Source organism: Podarcis filfolensis, assembly GCF_964270895.1.
Source record: "Podarcis filfolensis genome assembly, chromosome: 12".
Taxonomy (NCBI): Eukaryota; Metazoa; Chordata; class Lepidosauria; order Squamata; family Lacertidae; genus Podarcis; species Podarcis filfolensis.
Window position 1 is genome coordinate 14,233,453 of NC_139614.1, and position 27,826 is coordinate 14,261,278.

Below are 27,826 nucleotides of genomic sequence, written 5' to 3' on the forward strand. Positions count from 1 at the left end.
AAAGATAATAAAATCCCCGTTTTGACAAGCCTGCACAGATGCTTCAGAAAGCTGAGGTAAGTTTAACCTGTTTAACTTTTGTATCCTTTAAATTAATAATAATAATCATTTAAATTATTATAATAATAAAATTAATAAATTCATTATTATTATTATTATTATTATTATTACTGCTTCCAACAAATAGGAAAGCATAATAGAGGAGGGCTGTGGATTCCCCCCTTCCCCCTGATTTTTGCCTTTTTTTGTAACCCGCTTTGATTTTATTTATTTTTAACCAAGCGGCGTACAAATGCAAATAAAGAAATGAACGCAGTTGCTTCGGGAGCATCCTAGCAACGCTTCCGGAGGCACCTGGGTACTGGCAGCTTCCTAGCCAGGCCACGGCCATCCCCGTTCCCCTCAGCCCCGCCCCCGGCCGCCCTCCAATCCGAGGCGACGGCGCTAGGCCCTTATTGGCCGGCTCCTCCCTCCTCCTCCTCCTCCCTCCCTCCCGCCGCCCCTTCCGCGCACGCGCAGCAACGGCCTCTTTCTCTTTCGCCGCTTTCCCCCTCCCCGCCGACGGAGAGCGTGAGCCGCGGTTGGTCGCGGTGACGTCGCGGGAACGCGGCGGAGGTCCGTTGGGTGTGTGTGTGTGTGCGCGCGCGCTCGGGAGCGAGCCTCCCTCACAGGACGAGAGCGGCGCGAGCCGCAGGAGGAGGAGAAGACCGTTTCCGTCCGCTCCCTCGCTCAGGCGGAGGCCGCTCGCCTCGACCCTCCGGCGCGTGTGGTACCTTCGCTGAGGAGGAGAAGCCGAAGAAGAAGCCGCCGCCGCTGTCCATGCGGCGCTGGGGAAGGGAGCCGAGGGCCGCGGCCGGCGGCCAGCGCCGACGCCCGGGAGTAAGTTGCTGAGGGGCGCCGAGGTATGAGGCGCTGGGGCCGCGCCGCTCTCCTCAGGAGAAGGAATGGACGCAGAAGGCCCAGCCCCGCGGTTTTGGGTCCCCGCGGAGCCCCGTCCGCCCTCCGTGTCTCCGTCTCCATCGCATCCGCGCGCGCCCTCCGTGCGACAGGTTGGGGGAAGGGGCGTGAGTGCGCGTGCGCGAAAGATGGAGCGCTGCGTGTGCGTGTTTTCGTGTGCACGTCTGAACGGCGAGCGGAGAAAGAGAGAGAGTGGCGGGATGGAGTATCAGGTACGCTGGAGGGAGGCGGCAGCGAGGCTTGGCAATGCTACGCATCCGGCATTTCCACCTCCTTGCCAAACCGCTTCTGGAAAGGAGGCTGGAGCTGAGTTCAAAACACCCCCCTCCCTCCTTTCTTGGACGTCGCCAGCGCTCTTCTTTTTCCCTCCCTTCCCCTCCAAATCCCCTGCAGTATCGAGGAGAGCGAGCAGATCCCTGGATCCCTCCTCACGGCTATATATTCCTCAGGCTTACGGGGTGGCTGAGAAGTTCTTGCACCCGAGCTGCAGACCTGTTTGGTGGTGGGTGGTTGGGGGGGGATGACGGTGCATCTTATTTCTGCAAGCCGGAGACGGAGCCAACAGGTTTGTCCGGAGCGTTTAATGTGGCCGCCTTCCCCCCCACCCCTCCGATGCTGCAGAGTGTATCTGCCACAAAGGAAAAAGCTTGGCATCCCTTCCCTCCCCCCCACCCCGTGGAAGGGCTTCTTTGCATCGGGTTGTCATGCCGAAAACACATTATGGCATTGATGATCTCTTTGGCAAACAGCCATTTTTTCTAAGCTGTATCAACTTCTGCTTTATATGCCAACACAGGCACCAAAGCTGTGGGGGTTTTGTTGTTTAAAATACGTTTCTCCCCTCTTGGGCTGTTAGCAGTAACGGAGCAGGTAGGTAGAAAGACATGGTATTTGTCTCACTGAGAATGGTAGAAAGGAAAACCACTGTATTGACCAGAATGATGGAAATTTACCATGATTAGTTTCAGTAAGGTCCTTTATCAGTATGTGCACTATTATGAATTGTTTTGTTATTAATGCCTTGTTTCTTGAGTAGACCTTGAGTATGGAAGCCACTTTGGGAAGGGAGTACCATTAGAAGGCAGCATTGAAATCTTTTAAATAAATAATTTGAAGGAGAAGCCTTCATGTGGCTTGTATTTTGAAGCTTGCTGTTATATATTTAGGGACTGGAAATAATCTATTTGGCTACTAAGGTAGTTGGAGCTTTAAATATGGCTTTGCCACAGTCTGCTAGTATAGATATGAATTCTTTTTAAAGAATGTGAGTCCAGATCTGTTTAAAGCCTGCCCTCTAGTGCAGCCACTCTTACTCATTTAGGCTGCTGTGTTTATATAGCAGTTTTTGGGAATTCATAATAATAGATACTTGGTGTAGAAAATGAAAAAAGGCAAGAGTTTTGAAGTATGTATTTTCAGTTCCTTTCCCAAGCTATAGAAAACACTTAGAAAGTCTCCACTAAGGAAACACATTGATGAGTATTAAAATTGGATAAGTTTTGCATCATTTGCCGCTAATATTGTTGCCCCATGGAGTAAGATGAATAGTGATGATGCATTGCCATTTTTCACATTGATAATTTCTCCCAGAAATGTACATTTTTGCTTTTTGTGTGACATATTCAATGGTTATCATACAGTATCTAAAGAGAAGAAATGTAACCATGCATTTTGTACACTGCTTGTTTTTGCAGAGTACCTGATGAAGGTATTGAACTGGAAGAACTGGAACAGCTATTGGTTGAAATAATGCCTGAATGGTTGAACAAATTCCTTTTAGTTTCCCAGATAAATAAATGCCAATATAGCTTTAGTGATGTAGAATTTTGTTTAATAGAAGATTTAAAGCCACAGTTAACTTTACTGAAATGTTTAGGCAACCAGGTCATACTTCCTAATTAAATCTACTGACTAGAAAAAAAGGCACCCATCACTGATATTTTAAAGGGATAAGTAGAGATTGCAGTAGTGTCCTTTCTTTGAGTCAGTCTGGAATGCTCAGAAATCACTTTTTGACAAGGGGCTTTGTATTCTGATAATTCCACTAGCTCTTCTGCACTGGAATTTAATTTTATCAGCTTGCACCTCTGGCCTTCCAGTGCTCTAGAAACAATATCCGTATGCCTGTTTGCACCACTATTTCATACCATGCTCTCTGTTGTGCCTGATGTCACCTTTATATCTTTCGTTGCTTATTTCACACAAGCGCAAGAGAGAGGTACCTTTATGGTATTCTTTCTCCCCATTCCCAAATTCATTTCACAGTTCTGTTTCCCATTGTATTGTCTCCATCCTGCATTATTTGGGGTTGTATACTTAAGTTATTAGAGAGACTTTATGGGGCAGGTCATTTGTCTTCCGCCTTTCTGTGAAATGATGGTGAGTAAGATGTACAAGGTCATATTGTGCACAATAAATGAATGCCTTAACAAGCACTTAAGGTGCCTAATAATGTTTGACACACACATGCCTTTGTGTATTTTTTATTAACATTGAAATTGCATAAAACCTGTAGAGCAGGCTTCTAATTAAGCAGTTGCCTGTGGTAAACTTCCAAGTGACGGGGTAAGATGTGCTTCTTCCAAAACCTTGTTGCTACTGCTTGTCCCCTATGCACACTGCTGTAATACAGTGCTTTGTTACCCTACTTGTTGAAACTTAGGACTTCACCAAGTGACTTTCTGGTCCCCCTTGTTCTTTCTCACAATGAAGGAAGAGGGCAATACTTTTAACCCACCTTTTAAAGACCTGATTTTGTTGGTGTACCTGTTCAATTGTACACTTGTTCTTTGGAAATAGGTTGCAGAGCCATCTCCGTGTATAAAAGTAATGCAAAAATTCATTCAATACAGCTTATTGGATTTTCTGTATGAAGTGCTTTGAAGACACTTTAAATGGGTCAAGGCTTGGGAGCAGATGACAGTAGAAGACAGTAGAAGATGACAGTAGTTTTGAGATTTTCTTTCTTTAATAGTTCAATTCACACAGTTCATCTAGATAATGTCACAACAAAATGTGGGGTGGATCCAGTTAGTGAATTCATGGTTTGAAACAACAGTCTAAAACAGATGTGATGCAGGAATTCTGTGGTTGGAATTTTTGGCTTTATTTAAAAAGACTCAGTGGGGGATTTGGGTCAGGGTTGTGACACTTGAGTTGTGTGTTTAACCCTTTCCTCTGTATCATTTGAACCCTATCTGAATTGACCCCTTGGTTCTTTATCCCTGAGGGGTGAATTGGCAGGTACTTTAGGAGGGGAAGCCAGATGAAGAAGTGTAGATGGAAAACAGTTGAGTCCATCCCGCATCACTGCAAGTCATGATCAAAGTCCCTTCTCTCCCCCCCCCCCCATGACTGTTGTTAATACTTTGTAAAACTATGAGAGATCCTAACCATATATTTCCCATGCCACATCTGTTTGGTGCTGACAACTTGCTAAGAATTTTGAGTAATGGCAGGAATAAGTTGTACATGGTAGATATACAGAACTTGTCACACATCATGAAGAAGTTATCCATTGTGTGTTTGCAGCTGATTATTTAGCCTGATTCTGCAGTGAGGTTACTCAGACTTTATTATCATTGACAATATACTAGAAAAAGAAAAGAAATAAAATGTGATTAGTAAAGGCAAAAATGCCATTATAAGAGAAATTTTGTACCAGTTGGACAAATACAAGTTAGTGGATCACAATTTTTTACTAGTCCACCTGCCCATGTATACAAGTGTAAGCAGCTTGTAGCTCTTGTAAATGACTCATTTTCTACCAACTTGCAAAAAAGCTCTCCTTTCTGTTCATCTAGAGGCAGTTATTATGCACCATAGGTGGGTGTAGTAGTGGTATATCTTAAGATTAGAAAATGTGCCAGAACTAAGGACTGTTAACCTTGCAAATTTTCTATCTTTGGTTGATTACTGCTTCTTTTTGGAACCGCCACGCAAAGCAACTGTAATATTTAAACCTAATATTGCATCAACTGAAGTCAGGCACCATGTCCCATAATTCTTCAAAGCATTAAAACAGTACTTGGAAGACAGCAATATAGAAAACTACTGTAGGTGTATTAAACTTTAAAGGTTTGTACAGGCTGAGTGTTGGGATAAGCTCCTGAATTCATCCATTATATCTATTACTCAGGATGTCAACATTTGACCCACTCTTTTTATTGGTCCATTTGATCTTTGGGGTGGTAGTCTATGCGCACAATAAATACCACTGAGTTCTGTGAGACTTATGCACACATTTGATTGTATGTTAGCTTTATAATTCCTGAAGAGAACTTAAATATTTTTCCCCCCTTAGGGAATAAGGGAAGAAGAATGCGAATCTTTCCTCAGAACTGGATATGGAAGTATCAGCAGATGAATCTATGGAAAACCTGAGGAAAAATTGAAGCCACATGAGCAAAGCATAGATAAGATGATACCTTTGGAGAGGGCAGTACCATGGTTGGTAGATTTCATTTCTGATTTATTCAAATGTAGTTTTTTTTTTAATTACTTCACTGCAGTGCTTGTGAAATTCCTCTGGAGGTATTGCAGTTATATCATGATTTCCAAGCAGTTTTGCTAGTGTAACAATTAGTGATTGTGGTTTACATTGATTTTACAAAATATGCACAATGGATTGATTTGGATTTTTTGCTAAGGCATGTTTTAGGCTTGTATGAGAGCAAACTGAAATATACCTTCAGTTTCACTACACCCACCTCCTCTAGTGAGGCCGTGTGAAGCAGTATGGATGCATTCACTTCTATTTAGATTAGCTGCAACTTGTTGTTGTGTCTGAACCTGAATAAACTGTACCTTGACTATGGTTTGTTGAAACAAACCAACCTCAAACCAGTTTATGAAACTGGCTTGTTTCAACTAACTATAGTTTAGATTAACCAAAGGTTAGCGTTCAGATGGCCTGCTAAACTGTTATATTAAACAGTAACTCCTGATCTCTTCATGGCCGTGCTAAAGGGGGAAGTATGCAGACTTGAGGCTAGCTGCAGTTTATTCTCATAATAGTAAACCATGGTTTCACATTGTGTCCGAATGCAGTCCATATGTCATGAAATGTGTATGCATGTATTTTGACTGCTCCCTTAATACATGCAACTGAGATCCTTTCCTGGTTGCTGAGCTCTTGTATTGTAATGAGGAATTAGTAAAGAAAGCATGCATATATACTTTTAAATAAAAATGTACCATGAATGAATTTTATATTCTGGTATCAAGAATACAAAAAAAGAGAGATTTCCCCCCCAGATGATATCCCTGTATTTGCAGGTTAAGGGTGCTTACAGTGGTTGGGAACAAGCATTTTCTGTGGAGAGACTCTGCACTTCCATGGAGTTCTGAAAGTTGTACACTAGCATATTAGAAACATGGAATTATAGAATTTGAAGGAACACTGGGAATGATTTGGAAAAGTGAGGTTAGAGTTTTAAATGCAATGCCATTAATTGCTACTGACAGTGATGTTGAGGACATTCATTGAAAAAAAAAAAGTGTTTTTAAATAAGACTGGAAAACTGAATGACTGCCAGAACTAGCCAATACTACTTGTGACGGTTATACACACTCTGTACATTGGAAAGTCACATTGTGGTGTTTCATTACCAAGGGGGGCCTTGTACAGCATTGTAAAATGATTACCATAGACAGACAGATGCTGGCTCTTGCAGAAATATATTAGAGTTATAGTTAGCCATGCAACGTCAAGAGTCATTTTTTAGTGAAATCACTTTTGATGTATCTGCTGTGCTTGGAAAAACTAGAGTTAGTTTCTTCCAAGGTTTTGTCAGATGTTGAAGTATAGTTGAATTCTTGAAGTATAAGTACCTATTGTTTGGTTGGAAGATACCCAAAGTTTCATACATCTTAATGCATGGATGAACTATATTTTCCCATTTCCAATCAGATGGCACTAGCCCTATAGAGCGATCGTTATTTTCCTCCAACTCTCAGCATTAGAGCTTTCCTAAAACTTCATTTGCACATTGTCTGTAGCATCACCTCCATATAATGCGATGAATTATATGATTGCATATCATACTGATGACATTTTTATTTTGCAGATGCTTCACTAGCATAGTACATAACCACATGGGTCAAGCATGTAGATGTTGCTTGAAGCAACTATTGAGGTGGTGGTAACTACATGGTATTTTTTATTTTGAATGGTCTAATTGTATGTTAGGTACCACAGATCTTAATGTTATGCTGCCCTCATTAAATAATGAATGGCAATACTGTATGTGAATAATGTCTTTGCTTAGATTAGCTTACAGCAGTTTCATCATTCTTCCCATTTAATGCATATTTTAGGCACAGGCAGTCCCAGGAAGAATTCTTTTTTTTTTTTTTTGTATTCTTTTTTTCTTCATTCCTGAAATAAATTTGTACTTATGTACTGAACTAACTACTCTGAAGTGCTTTGCAAAACTCTACAGCATATCTTATACGTTTTTAGAGTTTAGACACATCTCAATTAGCTATTCCAATTCTCCTACAAGAAAGTATTTTTAAACCTGTTTTCTGGACCAAAGGCCAGCTTTTAGAGTAGGTGAAATCTTATTCTTCTTATCTTAAGTAAATGTATATTCTATAAAAAATTTCTTTTTGACTTCTAGGTACGTTTGGCAGTGAAAATGGGTTGTGCATCTGTTTCAAATACTTTCATATGAGAAGACAACATTTTTAAAAAGTTTCAGCATTACTACTTCAAGCAGTATGGCTGGTTTCAAGCGAGGGTATGATGGAAAAATTGCTGGACTGTATGATTTGGATAAAACCTTGGGGAGAGGGCATTTTGCTGTGGTCAAACTTGCCAGACACGTTTTTACAGGTGAAAAAGTAGCGGTGAAAGTTATTGACAAGACCAAGCTAGATACTCTAGCAACAGGACATCTATTCCAAGAAGTTAGATGCATGAAACTAGTGCAGCATCCTAATATTGTTCGCCTGTATGAAGTTATTGACACCCAGACCAAACTTTACCTAATCTTGGAACTTGGTGATGGAGGAGATATGTTTGATTACATCATGAAACACGAAGAAGGGCTTAACGAAGATCTGGCAAAGAAGTACTTTGCTCAGATTGTTCATGCTATATCCTACTGCCATAAACTGCATGTAGTTCACAGAGACTTAAAACCGGAGAATGTTGTCTTCTTTGAAAAACAAGGACTTGTGAAATTGACTGATTTTGGCTTCAGCAACAAATTCCAGCCTGGGAAAAAACTCACAACAAGTTGTGGTTCTCTTGCATATTCTGCTCCAGAAATTCTACTTGGTGATGAGTATGATGCACCTGCAGTAGGTAAGTCAATGAATTAAGAGCAAACTAAAGTCACTTTTATTGCATACAATATTTTGTTTCAGAGCAAGCTGCCATTGGAAGTAAATATTTAGAAATACAGTAGGAAGATGAAAGTCCGCAAAGGTCCCTGTGTAGCTCTTCATTATGCTATTTATGTTTTAACATACTATCTAGTCGAGTGCCTTCTAGTTTGGAGTTGATGCAGTTAGGCTTGTTGGTAGTTTTTTGGATAGGAGTATTTGTGCATCCTTGATAATGAACATGGTTTGTTTGGAGAAATTTACACTAGAAATACAAGTGCCCGAAGGTTTCCAGCTAGAACTAAGAGATCTAAATTATGACAAGCTATACTAAAGGAAGGGCTGTGGTTTAGTGGTAGAGCCCATGCATGAAAATCTCCCAGGTTCAATCCTTGGCATCTCCAGATAGGGCTGGGAAAAATGCCCATAAGTCAGTGTAGACCATATTGAGCCTGATGGATCAATTGTTCTGTGTTCTTATTAATGGCTGCACTATGTTCTTATTAATGGATGCACTCCGATGTACAAGGAGTTCCTGAAAAAGCAGGGTATTTCTCATGTATTTATCAGTGAAGTCAGCTCTCTGTTTGCATTAGAACCCCAGAACGCTATGGAATGTGCTGACAGCATGTGAATACTGACAGCAATTTATCAAGTGGTGCACATACAGCCACATTTGCTCTCATGATGCAGAGAATTGCCACATATCTGCATTTCCTATCAGTATTAGGAACATAGTTAGGCTTTCTTGTTCATAGCAGTAGCACAGTGTGTTTGGTAAATGGTCTCCTGTATTCATCCAGTGTCTTCTCAAATAAATGTTTGTTTCCCCCTCAAACTGTGATACTTCCTTTTATGAACAGGATAACATAAAATACACGAGGATGATATTGGACAGCTGTAATCATTTCAGTGGATGCAAGAATTGGCAGTCAATGCCTGCAGGGAGTGTATTCTCAAGTTATCACAATCTGTTGGCACCCTATAGTTGTAACGTAGGAACATATTTATAAGCCTTGTGTTATATGAAGAAAATACGTTAAGCAGGGTGCCCAAGGCAGGGTTGTTTCTGACAAGTAAATGTCCATTTGATGTCACTAAATGTGTTTGCCCTAAGATACATAAGAGGTGCTTCAGATCTCTGCTAGTGACGTTAGAAAACAGAATTAGATGTTGATCAGGCCTGAAAACACCAGAATACCACTGGGGGGGGGGTTGTACACCTGACATTCAGTGTCCTTCACGTGGCTATGCAATAGGCTAATTTCATATAGTAACTGAATTATATTAGATAATTGTTTGTTCTAATTGATGTTTTCCTAGTATTTCTCAGCTAACTTCTGAAGATGCAGGAAATGGATAGGCTTCTTGAAATTCTGTTTGTTTGTTTTTTGTTCCCATTGGTGTCAATGTGTGGGTTGGCAGGAGCCAACTAGAGAAATGTAAATGAAATTAAGCACAGTGATGAAACTAAGCCTAGTTCATTATAGATGCCCATAACTTCCATTGACTTCTTGCTGGACCTGTATTGGGAGGTTCATGAGAAACTAATTTGTACATTTCCAAGTTAATTGCGTGTTTCTGTGCACATGCATGCAGAAAATGTAGATGAGCAGCATATCAATATTTCTTCATAAAAACATTTATGATAAATGCTGGATTTGTGAATATTTAACTTTCCTGTATAAATCCCAAACAGGACTTACTTGCTAGAAAGGGAAATATCAGTTGAGTCATGACGTGTTACAGCTTGATTGAATAAGGATTAAGATACATTTAAGGCTTTTCCTTTTAGATATTTCTGCTGGTGCATGTCTGCGTCAGCATTTACTGTTACATTGTTTAAAACAATGTAGCCCCTATGTACATGTGAGAATTCGTTCTGAAGGTCCATTCTTAACCTGAAACTGTTCTTAAACTGAGGTACCACTTTAGCTAATGGGGGCCTCCTGCTGCCGTCGCGTGATTTCTGTTCTCATCCTGAAGCAAAGTTCTTAACCCAAGGTACTATTTCTGGGTTAGCGGAGTCCGTAACCTGAAGCATCTGTAACCCGAGGTACCACTGTATGTGGGGAAAGTACAGTACAACCGATGGCTCTTTCCGGTTTTATCCTTGTGGAGGCGGTGGTGTGAACAGAGTACATTTTACAGCAAACAGTGTTGGGACATATTTATCAGAGCTTCTGGTTAGATGAATGTGGGATGCCTCCAAATAGAAATATATTTACTTTTCTCTAGAACCAAAGAGTAAAAACATATAAGGGATGTATGTAGGCGTGTTGATCTATTAGAAGAAAATATAAAAATCACAGTAACATAATAGGACCAATTAAAATGTCTCAAAACAGTAAACAAACTTTTGCGTTTTCCTGGGGGAAGGGGGGAGACAGCTGGACATGTTGGAGCCCAAAAGACTGCAGTTTGTAAGATTTTTTAAATGAAACACCAATGGCATTGAAGCAGATTAATACCTTCTAGATGTAAAATGATTTCTGGATGCAGAGGCTGCTGGCACAAACACCAGTGGCTGTTCCCCCAGATTTTGGAGATATAAAATCTGACATTTACTCAAATCTTTCTCCCACAAAGATGGAAACAGAGGTCCCTTGTAAGGGAGAGAGCCGACATACATTTTACATTGGTAAAGATTGATAGAAGCCAATTTGGGTAATATACATAGTGATTAGAAGCCATTACCTTTTATCTGAAGAGGAGACTTGGGTTTGGGAGTTATGTGCTTCTGCTTCCAATTTTGGATGCTATTGAATCATTTGCTTAACATGAGCCTCAAGAGCCAAGCCATTTGCTTAATTTTCAGCCTGGAGAACTCAAAGTTTCTCACTATTTTTTTCTATTCTAGTTGCTCCTCATTAAGGCATTGCCCTGCTGTAAATTTTGAACTTAGGAAGGGTGAGGCACCTGCATGAACTGTTTATAATTGGGTGTGTAAATTATGCAGGAAGAATTTAGGTGTTTTAATTATATCTTAGTGTAATTTACTACGTTGACTAGTTAGCTAGATGTCTAACACTCTAAACTTCCATATGGAAATGGTTATTCTGCACTTGTCTCAGGCTCTTTCTTCAGCAGTAAAGGGATAAAAGTTACCAGTTACTCCAGTTTGACTCCATCCCTGTTTCCTCTTGCTGTGTTGTAGCATTATTTTCGTGTTAGTTTTAGTCTCTAAGGGCATTGGTCTTCAACTGATAGATCATTGTATGGTTGAAGACCAATGCCCTTAGAGACTAAAACTAACACGAAAATAATGCTACAACACAGCAAGAGGAAACAGGGATGGAGCTAAGGGTGCAGCTTCATTTGTTTGTTTTAAAGAAAAATAGAAGAGGAAAAAGAATAGAGATGCTTATATGGTAGCAAATTAGAAGTTGATTTTTTAAAAAGTAGATGCGGCTTCAAATTTTGAAAATTTGATTATTGCTTTTTACCAGGTAGTTAAAAAAGGTAGTTTTCTCTTTTGGAAGGATTGACTTTTGGGTTGTTTAAAAAGACATTGCATTGCCTTTCAGCCTTACCTCATACAGCTATGTTACTTTGTATATCTTCTATATCAGCACAGGTCCTTGGAACACTATGGAATGGGGGTAGATGTAGAATGAATTTTTTGGGGGGAGGGGGGAATAGCTTGGTCATTTCCTTGAGAGGAGGTAGGACATATCAGTACCTAGAGTTAAATGTTTGTACCCTTCTGCAAATAAATACTTTTTATTAGCACATTGGCTCTACATCAAGTAGTCAATCACTGTACTAATCAACAAACCATAAATGGAAGTTTAAGAGTTCAAACATAGTTTATTGAAAGCCAGAGAGATAACAGCAAGTCTCTCTCTCTCTCTCTCTCTCTCTCTCTCTCTCTCTCACACACACACACACACACACACACACACACATACACACACACAGAGAGAGAGAGAGAGAGAGAGAGAGAGAGAGAGAGAGAGAGAGCATTCTAAGTGAGCTCCAAATATGAGCCTTTACAATTGTGTGATGGTCTTCTGTAATTAGATTCTTTAAGAAAAACAGAACCTTTAGGAATATGTACCATATTTTTCCATCTATAAGACACCCCCTAATTTTTGACATTATTTTTTAGGGGCAAAACCTAGTCTTATACACGGAAAAATACGGTATTTATTGGGATTTTTTACCCTGCTCTTAAGCCCAAAAGGCTTTAATATAAACAAGGTTCCTGCCTTCAGAGTTACAATCTAAAAAACACTGCATAAAGAAGGAGATGAGGAGAGAAGAACATGGACACTCAGGAGCTGTTTCTTAAAAGTTAACAAAGTGGTTTTTATACTGATCAGCCACAATGGAAACTAGGAGGCAAACCGGTCTCAGCAAAAGTGATCAGAGTGTGCTTTCCTATATCTCACTCTTGCTGCAGTCTGATGGAGTAAATGCCGCTAGCAGCATTCGAAACTGGGAAAGAAAAGCAAGGCTCCACACAGCACCTTGAACCTGGGTTGTAGGGCGCCAAAACAGTTTCTAGTCACATTTTTGAAGCTCCTGCAGTCAATCGGAAGTCGTGGAAGCCACGTTGGACATTCAGGTTCCAAAGAACGTTTGCAAACCGGAACAATCACTTCCAGGTTTGCGGTGTTTGGGAGCTAAAATGTTCAATTTGCAAGGCGTTGGACTTTCAAGGTAGAACTATGCAGATTATTCATTCAGATTTTCTGTAGTTTCCTTATGTTCCTTTCAGGACACCTCATCAGCTCTTCATCCATTGTTCAAGTGCCTACCTAGTTTGTTTCTTCCTTTTTAAAGACAGTAGCTTAAGTTTTGTGCATCTAATTTATTTAAAGATATTATGATTGTCAATCTTAATGTTTTTAGGGATGTGCACCTCAAATTCTTTTTAGGCACCCTTTATTGTCTGCTTGTGTTCAAATTTGTATTCCATATTATCATTTGGGCAAAACCTCAGTTTTCTGAGTGAAGCATTCTTCTAATAGCTTCCTTAGCGCTTGTTTCTTTAACAACATTGGCATCCTTGGATTTGGTGGTATCTCTTCTGATAAACTGAATACATTCTAGCTGAGCAATTGTTGTGGCTTTGTGGCAAGATTTTATCCTCTTGACTTACCCTTTCAACTTTGTTTAATTAGCCAATCTATGGCCTTTTAAACTGTGTGTGTGCACAGGGGGGAGGGGTATTGTTTGCTACTGTGGTATGTATTTCTTGGATAGGGGCAGTGTAGAAATTTAGTAAATAATAATAATAGTAACCTTTAAAATGAGGGGACATGTAAAAGATTACTATTCTGAAGTCAAATGTGATTATTTTGGATTTTTTGGCAATTGAATACTTATGCGTGTTGGATTTTATAGCATTGTGGTCACTAGTTCCAGTTGGTTTCAACAGTGTTTGAACTTCTACCAGGTCCTGAGCAGCATCCATAGTTTTTCCTCCTTTGGTGGATTCCATGACCAACTGTTCCAGGGCACAATATTGAGGCTAATGAAAAATGCATATTTTTTTGTGACCAGAATATTCATCTAACAGTCTCTGTGATTACAATTGAAGGCATCCGTTACTACGTTTCCTGATTTTCACCCTCCATCTCAAGATCACTATGAGAATTTTGGTCAGGGAAGTATCAGTATGTCCTTAGTACAGTCAAACCTCTGTTCTCGAATGGCTCCGTTTTGGAACGTTTCGGCTCCCAGACGCCAAAAACCCGATAGTAAATGCTCCTGTTTTCAAACATTTTTCAGAAGCTGAACATCTGATGCAGCTTCCGCATGAATGCAGGAAGCTCTTGCAACCAATCGGAAGCTGCGCCTCAGTTGTCGAACATTTTGGAAGTCAAACGGGCTTCCAGAACGGATTACGTTCGACAACTGAGGTTTGACTGTACTAAATTACTTCTGGAGCCTGGTATTGCCACCCACAGCAATTTTTTGGAGGGGTGTGTCTACTCCATTTAAGATTTATAGTTTGTATGCCAAAGAGCACATAATCAGTGGTCCTGTCAGAATTATTTTCACCCTCATCCTCTAGGTATGATACATTCCTAATAGGATGCTATCCAGCTTCTTTCAGCTTTCCTCCAGGATTAAGTTCAAAAATAGGTGTGCAACCTCTGACATCAAGCATTGGAACCTAGCCAATTGCTGCATTAAATTACATTAAGTTCATTTAGAGATTCCAGAGTGTTTGTGGATATTTCATGCATCCAGAAGCATAATTTGAGTACAGAACTTTCAATTACGAAAATAAATGAGACAGCGGGCCTCAAGCTTTATACGTGTATCAGAGCCCCATAAAACTTTTGATCTGAAGCGATTGTTCAAGTCACATAGTATGAATCTTGTTGGGACAACTATAAACTCAGTTCCATTGCTTTGGCAGCAGAAAAAGGAATGAAAAATAAGAGATACAGTGGTACCTTGGTTGTTGAATGGCTTGGCTCCCAAACAAATCGGCTCCCAAACACCACAAACCGGGAAGTGTGTGTTCCAGTTTGTGAACGTTTTTCAGAAGCCGAACGTCTTCCGCAGCTTCCGCTTGAGTGCAGGAAGCTCCTGCAGCCAATTGGAAGCCGTGCCTTGGTTTTCGAACCAGTTCGAGAGTTGAAATAACTCCCGGAACGGATTAAGTTTGACAACCAAGGTACCTCTGTATTTGGTTCTACGTTCAGTCCAAAATTGGTGCTACCACACTAAATTGCTTAACTTCTCTGAATTCATAAGAAGTGCCTTATTTCCTGTCAACACGACCTTTTTATGATGACATCTTGAATTTCTTGTCATCCCGTCATTGTGTGTGACTTTTTTTAGTGCAACTCATTTCCTGAACTGTACCTGCACTGTCATCAGTGGCATAACAGTAAACCGAACTTGCAGGCCAAGCGCTCTGTAGCAACAGCACAGACAGGAAATCCTCTCCAAACCAGAAAGGAAGGGGGCAAGAAAGAGTGAGAACATCATCACAGTGGATTGCTGGGGTGGGGTAGACCGTGGGAAAGACATTGTGTAAAAGTGTAGTTGAAACTGTTGAGCCTGATCTGTAGTTGTCTGTCTCTACTGCTTTAATACTGATTTTATGTGAAAATGACATTTTGAATCATTTAAGTAATTATTGCAGTTAAAAATTTGGATAACCTCACTTCCCAAAATGTAAGACTCAAACCTTTCCACTGTTCAGTTCAGCACAACATTGTAATATGCTAACAAAATGAAATGGTGTAACAGGTGTTTATTATACCAGTTCAGATTAAAATCAGCAATTATTTTGGGTTTACATAAAGCCCACAGCCCCCTTGCTCAGGCTTTGTGAACTACTTGTGGGTCATGACCCACAGGTTGCAAAACACTGTTTAGAGACTGCTCTGATGCTGGAATTGCTTCAAAACGCCTTAGAAATACGGTGTGATTATCCGCTTCTGTAGACCATGAAGATCTGGTCTCACAAGGAGCAATTTCTGAATGTTTTAGGCCTTCACTATGAGATTTGTGGCCTAATATTTTTGTTTGGAGTTTTTTGTGTGTGAGAAAACTGTCCTTTTTTTGCCTGTATATGTAAATACAAGCCAAGTCTTGGTGCTGTCTCCTCACTAGATTTGAGATGAGCATGGCAGGGGCAGTCAGTGACGTGGCTTGGTTTCCATGGCAGTGACTTGATGTTATGTAAGGAAGTTGCATATACACTGGCTGGTTGTCATGGTTCTAAGAATCGTACTCAAACAGCTCTTTCTCAATCGGATTTTTTCAGTAACATTGAAGGTACACAGGTGCTGACCAACAACACTTAACACATTCTTATTTGTGTGTCTGTCACAATTCATATAGCCCGCTAGTCCTTAAGAACAGCGTCCTATTTTGAGAGAAGGAATTTATTTTTAAAACCACAGAATGTCCCTGCACAGTTCTCATTCAGATCCTCTTCCTGAACATATTTTGTGCAATTCTAAATCCACTTTTTAGGGAAACAAACATTGATTCTTGCTAACAGTGCTTTTTCACTTGACGTCGTTCCAGATTTTTTGTGAAGATATGCTGCCAGGCTATTTACATAGGCTAGCAACAAATAGAAAAGCTTAAAAAAACAAAACACCAACTGCTTCTAATGTTGGGAGTTCTTAAAATGACCATTAAGTTCCCAAGGGAAATGGGAAGGTACCTGGAAACAAAATCTTGCTTACTTTAGACTTGATGGCTAGCAACAGGGGTATAAACAATGTTGTTTGCATTTCCTCCTATTGTATTCTTTCCTGTACAAACTTCGCTCTTAAATTAGTGTGGTAAAATTGTGATAATTTTCAAGCTGTTAAGTATTGTTTTAAATGCTTTAGCAGTTTTCCATGATACCCATTTTCAACCAATAGTTGATTTTTATTTATTTATTTATTTTTAGGTTAGTGTGCTGCATGCAGGGCACAATAAAGATGTGTTTCTATATATAAAGGTGAATAATTTGTCTGGGGAGAGGGGGAAATAGTATCTAAAAAATTAAAATCTGCACCCATCAAGGTAATAACTGTGGCAGCATTGCTGAATATAATCTTCACATTTCCACTATTTATTTCAGTGAGCATATGAAGCTGCATTTCATCTTTCTGTGTATAAGACATTTGTGGTATTATGCCGCTCAGTTCTGAACAATTAAAATGTTGGTTCAAATTAACTATGATAGGAAACTAATTTTTCCCCCTGTGCCGGTTGCAATAGGTTGTTGTTTTTCAAGTGCAATATTTTTTAAATCTTGTTACAGATATATGGAGCCTGGGAGTTATCCTTTATATGTTGGTATGCGGGCAGCCACCATTCCAAGAAGCAAATGACAGCGAAACTTTGACAATGATCATGGACTGTAAATACACGGTGCCATCACGTGTGTCCAAAGAATGTAAAGAGTAAGTGAAATGTCGAACATAATGTATTGAAATTAAAATCATAACACTAACCGTTCAGTATAGAACCAATGTGGTGGTTAGTTAGGACTAGCGCAGGGTTAGGTCTCAGGTAATCCCAGCTCACCCATTATTCTCACTTCAGGACTGTGGGCCAGGAACTATTCTTTCAACCCTCACAGGGTTGTCATGATAATGAAATAGAAGAACCTTATATACTACCTTGAGCTCCCTAGATAAATATGAAGTTTTTCTTCATTTTTGAAATGGTTTGCTTCTTTAAACATCACCCTTTATCACATTCATTAAATGTTTGCATGTTGATGCTCTACAGGAGAGGGGTAACTTATGGGAGATATTAACTTGATGGTTGCTTTGAAGCTGTGCATATCTACTTTCATCAGTGTGATGGATGCAAAGTCTATGTACAGATAAGAAACATTTTCAAAGCTAAAGGAATACCTTCTCTCCCTTTACCGTTTTCATTGCCAAAGCCCACAATGAGATGGCTCAGCCTACCTCGTGTCAGCAGTACTTGGCTGCTGTTGTCAGTTGAAGAATACATTGATAACTGGAAACGTGAAACCCTGTAAACTTTTTTTTTATTGAGTGATTTCCTATATTCACATAGCCCATTGCAGAATAGTAATTTGTTAATAAAACAGAAGACAGTTTAAGAACTCAAGTCTATTCAATAAACATTGTGAAGTCTGTTGGAGCTGGAAAAAAATAATTTTTTAAAAAAAATTGCAATTCTGGTTTTAGTAATTTTGATTGCTTTTTATGACTTGACACTTGTTTAACACAGGTCCATAGCCGTTCTGTGACTTCTGTAGACAGGTTTAAAAAACTAATAAGTGGAAAGTAATCCCAAAAATAATTCTACCTTGTCATAATTCTATGACTGCTTCAGAGCCCCTTAGTTGCAGGTTTTAATTTTGTCTTGTCCCTCAACTGTATGCATTGTTTTTATTTTTAATATTAATAATATTAATATTAATATTTAATATTGTATTATGTATGTGTAAGGAGCATCAAGACAGACATGAAAACAGTCATGGTAGATAAGCTAGTTTGCCATCTAAACAAGCAAGCAGACATCCATACTTTCAAATTTGTTTGTAGATGTGTGTAGAAACTAACTTTTAAACTTGGGGAATGACACTCCTTGGATGCTTGGGGAACATTTTCCTACAGTGATGATGCTAACATACTTATAGAGCTGTATCTTTGTTCCCAGTTTAATCACACGAATGTTACAAAGAGACCCAAAACGAAGGGCATCTTTGGAAGAAATTGAAAACCATCCCTGGCTACAAGGAGTTGATCCATCGCCTGCAACAAAATATAATATTCCTTTGGTTTCATACAAAAATCTGTCCGAGGAAGAGCACAACAGCATCATACAGCGAATGGTTCTGGGAGACATCGCAGACAGAGATACCATAGTAGAGTAAGCCACCGTTTTCTGTTGTGTTTACATTCCAGGATTGCAATTCCAATTTTGTTGTTACGCAACAATTTTCTGTATAGAGCACAAGAAAACCCTTTTCTGGATCAGGTGCATGTCACCTTAGCCCAGCGTTCTGTTTCCAGCCATTAACCAGCCTTAAAAGTAAAGCTGAAGGCAACCAACTTGCCCTGATTTATGCCCACTGGTATTCAGAGGAATAATTGCAGATGCAAGATGCATCAAGCGTTTGTATGTATCTTTGTAAGCTAAAGTGGCCCACGACAAATTAAATCATTTACAGAACATGTCAAAATATCAATAACTTTTTGGAAATAAGTTACCAAGTCTGGTCAAAGAGGAGCCCTGTGTAAAGCCCAATAATCAAATTGTCATTCATATTCTATTCAGTACCTTGCGTTTTCTTTCTTCTTGGGTCTCTGGGCAATGCCCTTATCAGCAGTTTCCTTTTCTCCCATGTGTAGTTGATTGGGGATGGAGAGTATGTAGCAGCAGGCCGGAGGGTGGGGCACCCTGGTTATGACATGCACCTTGTTCAGTCGTGCCCTGTTCTTTATGCACTATTATCCGGCTCCCAACATCCTTAGCCATGCTAAGGAAACACTGGGTTATTGGGGGTGTAGGGTGTTGCTTGAAGGAGTAGGTATTTCCACTATGTGGCTTCTTCCTAGTGTAAGTCGCTTTTAAACTGTATGTTTGGTTGTAACCCAAACATTAACTTTGTATGTTCAGCTGCTGAATAGTGAAAGTGGCAATGTTGGAGACAGGCCCAATATAGAAGCCACTGAATTAACAAGTGGATGCTTTAAAACAGTTGAAACAGGAGTTTGTATCTGCCAAGAAGCCTGCTGTTAATGCCTAATGACTAACTAGTTGAACACATTGTCCGTTTGGCTATGGAAGATCAGTGGCAGATTTAAAAGTAACATATCGCCTGTTTGCAAATTGATTTTATTTTGGTCCTTTGCCTCTCTCCCCTGTGTAGTGCTAGGCAGTGGCTAGCTGGCAACAATGCTCCCGTGAGCTGAGTTGGGGGAGAATGTGAGGAAAGTCCATTCTAATAAATGAGACTGCTCTCCTGGCAAGCACTTGATAAAGTCTCAGTCAACACTGACAAAGTTTGTTTCCCTGGGGTTGCCTCTCCCTGCAGTGAGAGGTCATCGCAGGGAGGCAGTGGAGACACTCCCAGCCTCCTAATCTCAGTAATCATAGTCACAAATGTATGTATCAGGAGCTTAGCCTGGAAGAAGACAATTCCTTTGTTTGAGCAGACTATCTGTAAAAGTAATGTATAGTTATATCTGACAGCTGCAAAAGGTTACTGAAGCATAGACTGGCATTCAGTAAATTACTGTGATTGGGGAAAATCTATTCAGCTTTTGGTTGCTTTCCTTAATATAGCCTAGTTTGATTATTGAACTTGCCACATTAGGTTGTCCAGTTCTTAATAAACTAAAAGCTATTTGCCAATATGTCAAAAGACTAATTTCTACTTATAGGCACTGTTCAGTATTTGCTTTGAGGTGCATTGTAAGCAGTGCTGGCTGCATGTCCAGTTTCAGAAAACTGTTGATGTATGATGTGTTCCATTTTAATTTTATTTTCCCCAGGGCTCTGGAAACCAACAAATACAATCACATCACTGCTACCTACTTCTTACTAGCAGAGCGGATTCTAAGAGAGAAGCAGGAGAAAGAAATACAGACCAGATCAGCGAGCCCAAGCAATATCAAAGCTCAGTTTAGGTAATAATTTAAAGTACTCAAATTGTACTAAATGTAAGAGTTTTTAATCTTACATTATTTAAAAGGGCCCCACCTTTTTGATAATTTTAAATAGATTGTCATGCTACTGTGGTGTATCATTGCCAAAACACTGTGTGCTCTACAGCTTCTGCACAGCTAAGTTGGTAGTTTTGAAGGCATTTTGCTGCCGAAGGTTGTTAACTGTTCTGCAGGTTGGGATCTGGAAGCTTATTCACCAGCAACACAGCCACAGAATTAGTTCCATGGAGAAATGTTCGTTTTCTTTTCTCCTGTCATGCTGAAGTCGCCATTCTTAGCCTTTCTATCATTGAATTCACAGCCTAGGGTAATGTTAGGTTAGGAATATCTGAGTTCATGCTTGCCCCAGCGCAGGCCACAACTGTAACACAGAACGAATCAGTCACTTTGTGGTGGTGGTGTTGCAGAGTCTGCACCCTATTCCAACAGGCAGAATTTCCCATGAAGAATGAGAGCTCAGAGAGAGATGGAAATCTGTGCATCCCATTTCTGTTAGATCAGATATGGAGACTTGTGCCCCTGCAGATGGTGAGGGATTACAATGTCCATCACCCCACCCATTGGCCATGCCAGCTGGGGCTAATGAAAGTTGGGAGTGTGGAGGACAACTACATGTGTCTAGCTCAGCTTTGTCTAACCTGACTTGGCAGGAGCTCTCCGCCATCTTGGACAGAGATCCTTCAAGCTTTCCCTGTTAGATCATCAGACCAGGAATTCCACGGATTGAGCATAGCACATGCATGAGAAAGTGTGTGCTCTACCACTGAGTTATAGAACATAGCAATACCGTGGCTCTGTCAGGAACTGTAACTGGGAAGTAACTGCTGAAGCCCATACCAAAGTTCCACTGGCGATGAGGGCACTTTGTGGGAAAGGAGTAGGCAGTTAAAAAAATAAATTGCCTAGAAAGTTGTATTTTCAGAAACGGAATAGTTAAAGAAGGTGAAAGGTATAATTAGGAAGATCCCTTCAGGAAGTCAGGACTATTTAAAACCACTGCAATAGAGACTAAAATAAAATGTACACTGCAAATGAGAAGAAACACAAACAAGTCCAGAAATATGTCGCTGTGTTTTAAAAAGCTCCATCAGAGAGTATATGAAAGGCAGGAGGCCTTATTTTAAGAAATTGAAGCCTTGTCGAAATGAAGACAATAACCAGCAAAAGTTCATGTGCCTTTCCTTCTGTGTGCTTTTAAATGCCATGTTAGGACTGGCCACACTTCTGCCTTTGTAATGATAGCATCCTTTCTGCCTATATTTGCTCTGTTATTTTTTTAAAGAACAACAACATTGGAGCAAATAACTACAATGGGGGGGGGGGTGATTTTTAAAAGGAAAACCATAAACGAAGGATAACCCTTGTCCTGCGGTCCCAAACTAGTTTTAGTTGTTTTCAGGATGAGGTCAGGAGAGAGATTATGTTGCCAATTGTAAGCATGGAAATATTTAAGTGTATTTAAAATTGCATCTAGTTTGACTCCAATATTGCAGCTGCCAACCTTTGCACACTTGGGAGTAAGGCATGTTTTGCTAAAGTGGGAGTTATTCATTCTGAATGAATATGCTTTGACGAGGCTGCATGGATACAAATTCTGGAAAACCACACTTGAAATTGACAGGCAAGAAAAGTAATTGGACAGATAGTTTTTTAGCTTAGTTGTTAAATGCATCAGTCAGAAGTGATGTAGGATATAAAAAGTTTAAATACATTGCTAGGAGAAAAATTTCAGCAAAGCTGATTTATGTGTAATATAAATGTATGATTACCACAGCCATGGAAGCTTGGACTGGAAATGTACTACTCCACAAACATATGTATTTTCAAGGATTATTTGATACCTGGGTCTCACTCTGTGTGCAAGGGGACACTGGGATATCTGCTGTGCACTTTGTTAAGTGACTTTGTGCATTTGGTTCTTATTGGCCTGATTTCTAGCTATTTTTTTTATCTGCCAGCCTGCAACTGAATACTCTGAATGAACAATTTCTTTGAAAGTCTCTGGCATTCATGGCAATGGCTTGCCAGTATTACTTTGGCATATTCAGAGCAGCAAAGAATGTCTGTTCCTGCCTTAACTTTGCTTCATCTAAAACCGAGAATGTCTACATAACTTCAGTAAATATTGTGCCTTTTTAAAAAGTGGACTTGTATGTATTCTGTGCCACTTATCAGATAGTGATTTCTTGAAATCTTTTTTTTAAGGTTGAGCAGCATAAAATGATATACACTTTAATATTTTTTAAAAAGCAGATGGAAATGCCATTGAAAAGAAATGTTATTAAAACTCATTACAAAAACTGCATCTTTCCATTCAAAAAGGCATTTACCAGGGCAGCTACAAACTCAAAAAGACTGTAATCTTGGGCGTGGGCATGCTTATTAGAATTTTCTGCTTTTCCCCTTTACATAGCAGACTGCCATACCAGATCACAAATTACTTTTTGAAAATATTTCAATAAAATATTATTATTATTAATTATTCTACACCCGCCCATCTGGCTGGGTTTCCCCAGCCACTCTGGGCAGCTTTCAACAGAACATTACAAACAGAATAAAACTTCCCTAAACAGGGCTGCCTTCACATGTCTTCTAAAAGTCAGATAGTTGCTTATGTCCCTGGCATCTGAGGAGAGGGCATTCCACAGGGCGGCGCCACTACCAAGAAGGCCCTCTGCCTGGTTCCCTGTAACATCACTTCTCACAGGGAGGGAACCCCCAGAGAGGCTTGCCACTGGCTGCTGCTGCTGCTATTGCTAGAGAAACCTCAACCCAAAACTACATCAGTTGTGCAGAACTAATTGGTAAGATCTCTGGATCTTGGCCAATATGTACAAATTTAATTCTTTGCCTGCTTGGTAAATTTTAAAATCACCTTACATTTTTTCAAGTTATAGTGAGAGGAGCTTTGCTTTTAAAACTTGTACTAAAATCTTTTGTTTCCTCTTTTTTGCACCTCTCTTAGGCAGTCATGGCCAACCAAAATCGATGTCCCTCAAGACTTGGAAGATGACCTTACAGCTTCTCCTCTCTCCCATGGAGGCGTTCCTCAGTCTCCAGCTCGCAGCGCTGAAAATGTTCTTAATGGTCACCGGAGCAAGGCACTTAATGATTCATCAAAGAAGGAGGACATTCCTGAATTAGCAGGACCAGCACTTTCCGTCGTTCCTTCGGTGAGCTTAAAACCTACAACTAGCGGTCGGAAGTGCTTGTTTAGGGTGGAAGAAGACGAGGAGGAGGACGAAGAAGATAAAAAACCAGTCTCCCTTTCGACCCAAGTGGTTCTGCGCCGCAAGCCTTCCGTTACAAACCGTCTTACTTCCCGGAAAAGCGCCCCGGTCCTGAATCAGATCTTTGAGGAAGGGGAGTCGGACGACGAGTTTGACATGGATGAGAACTTGCCCCCCAAACTTAGCCGTCTAAAAATGAATATTGCTTCGCCCAGCACCGTGCACAAGCGCTACCACCGAAGGAAAAGCCAGGGTCGGGGATCGAGCTGCAGCAGCTCAGAAACAAGCGACGACGACTCCGAAAGCAGGCGGCGTCTCGATAAAGACAGTGGGTTTACTTACTCCTGGCACAGACGGGATAGTAGCGAGGGACCTCCCGGCAATCAGGGAGATGGCAGTGGACAAGGAAAACCAAGCAATGGAAACGGAGGGGTAGACAAAACGAGCCCTGGCGACAACAACAAAGGGGGCGGAAGTCCTTCCAGTAGCTCTAGTGGAAGCACGAATAACAATTCGGGTTCCACTCGCAGGTGCGCTGGATCTGGAAATTCAATGCAGTTGTCTTCAAGAAGCGCGGGCGACCTGGTGGAAAGCCTCAAATTAATGAGCCTCTGCTTAGGTTCACAGATTCACAGTAGCACTAAATACATTATTGATCCGCAAAACACCATCTCCTTTTCCAGCGTCAAGGTACAGGAGAAATCCACGTGGAAGATGTGCATAAGTTCCTCTGGGAATGTAAATCCAGCTTCGTCCTTGGGCAGTATAAAATTCTTTTCTGATCAGATGTCAGACACTGCAAACGAATTAGAACGGATAAAGAGCAAGAACTTGAAAAATAACGTGCTCCAACTACCTCTGTGTGAAAAGACTATATCTGTGAATATTCAGCGAAACCCGAAGGAGGGATTGCTGTGTACCGCTGGCCAAGCTACTTGCTGTCACGTTGTTTGACAGTAATCAGACTTAACTCATTCTACTTGACATCACCAATCTTCCTTTTCTGCGCTGTGAATACTTTATTTCACTGAAACCCTTCATTGTCATTGTCTTAATATTTTAAATGAGCTTTGAGCAGTAATTTATTACATTTTAATTTAGTTTGCTTGAAATGACAATGCATGATTTTGTGCATGCTGCTAGCCAATAATTTTTTTTTTGTTCCCAACGAAAACAGGATTTGTGTACTTTTTTACATTTATAATTTTACTATAGAAAATCTGGATTACAGTAAGGCTTGTGTCCGAATCCAGTGTAAATGAAGCACTTAGTAGTTTCACATTCTGCACTTAAATTAGAGAGAGAGAGCGCTTTTGTTTCTTTGTGAAATGTCCAAACTTGTTCTGATCTTCTGTGTTTCCTAAACTATGTGAGATGTGGCATAATTCTGTGTGTTTGCAACAGAACCAAAGCAATAATGTTTTGATGCTGAAAACTTCTGTGAGCTTTCAGATTTCCAAGGCTTGTACAAAGCAAGGATGCACTGAGAATTTAAGAGATCTTGAACTATAATTTTTATCCCCACATCTCTTTTGTCTTAAACTATAATATGCAGGAGGTGGTGGCTGAAGATCTTGGTTTGTTACAGACAAGATGGGGGGAGTGGGAATAGTTAAGGCAACCTCCCCTGAGAAAAATTGTACATGCAGACAATCTTTTAAAAACTGTATTACAAAGGAAAATTATACAGTCATCTGCTTGGAGTATTTTTAAAAAAAAAACAATCTAAGGGAGAACACATATGTTACTAGAGTCTATTATCATGGCAGTTGTTGGGTGCAGTGCAAGACTATTTAAATTGGACCAATTTGTGTGGCTTTTGAGAGGTCTTTCCCAGTAAGCTAGTTCCTGTAAATTAACTAGCCATAAGCATAGTAAAAGGCTTAACCAAGTTTCCTCCTCCTGTCTTTCACCCTACCCCACAGCATTTTGAAGCCTGCTCTCAATATTATTACCTGAAGGATGTAACTGAGCATCTTAATTCCACATTTCCATTATTTCCATGTAAACAAATGAACAGGCCAATCAAGATGGGTGTCTGTGTAGTGTGGGATATATCAAAAGTGCTCCAAAATGAAGCACTGTATCCAGTCATCTAAACCAATTGCTTAAGTGATTTAGGGAGAGCAGAAAACAGTTGCTAGAATTTGAATAGTAGGTCTGTTCAGGTCAGAAAGGATCTTAATGGGAGTGCATCAACATTGTGCATCCTAAATACACTCCACTGATCTCAAAACGTGCCATGTACTGCAAATTTCTAGAATTTTTTTTTCCAATATAAAATTTAGTTTGGGGTATGACCGTCTTGTTTATTTCCCTTCCATAACTCTCTCTCCAAATCGAGTCAGACAACACAAGTTGCATGGATCAATTTCTTTTTACGTTCTGCACAGCTCTTCGTTTTTCTTTTTTTTAACCCCTTGCTACTGAGATGTCAGCAGATAAATAGGCTGGCATTTTTAATGTACAAAAGGAAACTTTTGACCAGGTGAACTTGTTTGAACTTTTATCTAGAATAAAATATATTGCAGATTCCCAATTTTGGGAAGGACAAGAATGTTATTTTTTCAAGCTCTGTGCGCTGGGTCTTCAAAGCAATGCTGATAAGTATTGATGGTATTATGTAGCAACAACCCAGGCAGGCACTGATTAAGAGACATTACATAGTTTAGTATCTAAATGCTAGCAAAATGGTCAAGTAGAATGCATTTCATTTACCTTGTAGACTGTAGAGCACCAAAGAACTGTTTTTGGTTATGATACATTCATGTTTGCTTCTTTTAGTGTGGCAAAGGATGCAATCCAAAGCATATTTACAAGGAAGTAAATCCCAGTGTGTTCAGCATGGCTTACTTCCAAGTAAACATGTTCAGAATTAGGCTGCAAATCTCAATCGTGCAGCCTATTTTATTATCAAGCTTAGGAGGTGAATATACTTTCCCAGCAAAACAAGCTACGAATGAAACACTTTGCTTTAGTTTTGTTTTTTAAGCTTATGTTGCAATGTAGTTTTAAAACAGCCTATCATACATGTATGATATCTACACAGTTGAAAGCTACAAGAACAGGCATGCCGGCGAAGCCATAGCGCTTATTTCTTTGAAATTTTCTTAAGCAGGGATCTTACAAAGGGCCAGAAATATGGACAGTTCACAGATGACGGTGAACAGAGCATCTATATAAAAAGTAGGAGAAAGTTTATAAAGGGCATTGGCAATAAACTGTTGCAGCTTTTTATTTTCAAGTCTTGTAAATATTCTTTCCACACGTTATGTACAGCCTTGGAATGGCACCTTTTGACTAATCCCAGACGTTTTTTCATTCCCTCTGTTTTTTATATACAAATGTGTATATACGGTGCTCACTTTAGAACAGCAGTGTTGACCATTTATGCTGCATAGCTGTAACATAGCCTTATTTAGTTGTGTATGGTTGGTTGAACCTCTGGGTGTACAGATGTTAGCTTGAGTGTTGTCTTTTTAATCCATTTATTCACCGGTGAATGATTGTGCATGTGTTGTATGTTGTATTACGTCATGTTAAAAGGAGGGAGAGAATAACCACTACATTGAAATATATTGGACCAAACTATTATAGAACAAGTAACAGTTTCTTGTACCCCTTAAATCTGTCTTTACAAGTTGCATATAGTCAACGTAGCATATAAATTAAATATTGTGGAAAGCAACTAGTCTTGTATTTTTCTGTATGTGTATATAATGTACCTCTAGCAACTTTATCTGTATTTAAGATGTGACAATCTTGACACAGAATTTTACAATTAGTAAAATAAAGCAGAATAAAATGGAGAAAAGCTACGTGTATTAGGGGGAGGGTACAGAAATACCAGTTGATCCTTGTCAATTGCTTCCAGCGATGTTTGGCTTTCTTCATTGTATAAACATTCATGGTGTGTGACAAATGAAAAAAAAATCCAGTTAATAAAAATGACCTCTTGATTGGTGCATAAATGATGTCCATGTCAACTTTATACGCTCTCTGGCCCTGAGGACACCAGAAGCTGATGTACTGTGACTTTTTGTCAGAAGTAAAAAACAGTATTACATCTAGAGTGGCTCTCTATGCGGTCACACATTGGAAACTGTACACGTGCAGGAAAAAATATGGCAACTTCTGAAGTTTTCCAAAGAGCATGAGACACACTCTCGCTAGTTC

The 27,826-nt window shown here is 39.9% G+C and overlaps 1 protein-coding gene across 6 annotated transcripts; it reads left to right on the forward strand.

Annotated features, from left to right (window-relative positions):
• The first annotated feature begins 529 nt into the window (after positions 1-529).
• Positions 530-27,621, forward strand: SNRK (SNF related kinase). Of its 6 annotated transcripts, none has more exons than XM_083577951.1 (7): positions 530-879; positions 5,261-5,406; positions 7,581-8,269; positions 17,027-17,168; positions 18,406-18,618; positions 20,247-20,381; positions 23,386-27,621. In XM_083577951.1, the coding sequence occupies exons 3-7, from the start codon at positions 7,681-7,683 to the stop codon at positions 24,602-24,604; spliced, it is 2,298 nt and encodes a 765-aa protein (XP_083434077.1). In that variant the 5' UTR covers positions 530-879; positions 5,261-5,406; positions 7,581-7,680; the 3' UTR covers positions 24,605-27,621. The 6 variants fall into 6 exon arrangements, with proteins under 6 accessions (XP_083434077.1, XP_083434078.1, XP_083434079.1 ...); XM_083577952.1 differs by having other exon boundaries at positions 560-902; XM_083577953.1 differs by having other exon boundaries at positions 569-1,169.
• Positions 27,622-27,826: the final 205 nt, after the last annotated feature.

Coding starts and splice junctions, on each gene's coding strand:
- SNRK (XM_083577951.1), top strand. CDS start 7,681: ATGGCTGGTTTCAAGCGAGGGTATGATGGAAAAATTGCTGGACTGTAT. Junction 17,169..18,405: donor GTGTCCAAAGAATGTAAAGA/GTAAGTGAAATG, acceptor CTTTGTTCCCAG/TTTAATCACACGAATGTTAC. Junction 20,382..23,385: donor AATATCAAAGCTCAGTTTAG/GTAATAATTTAA, acceptor CACCTCTCTTAG/GCAGTCATGGCCAACCAAAA.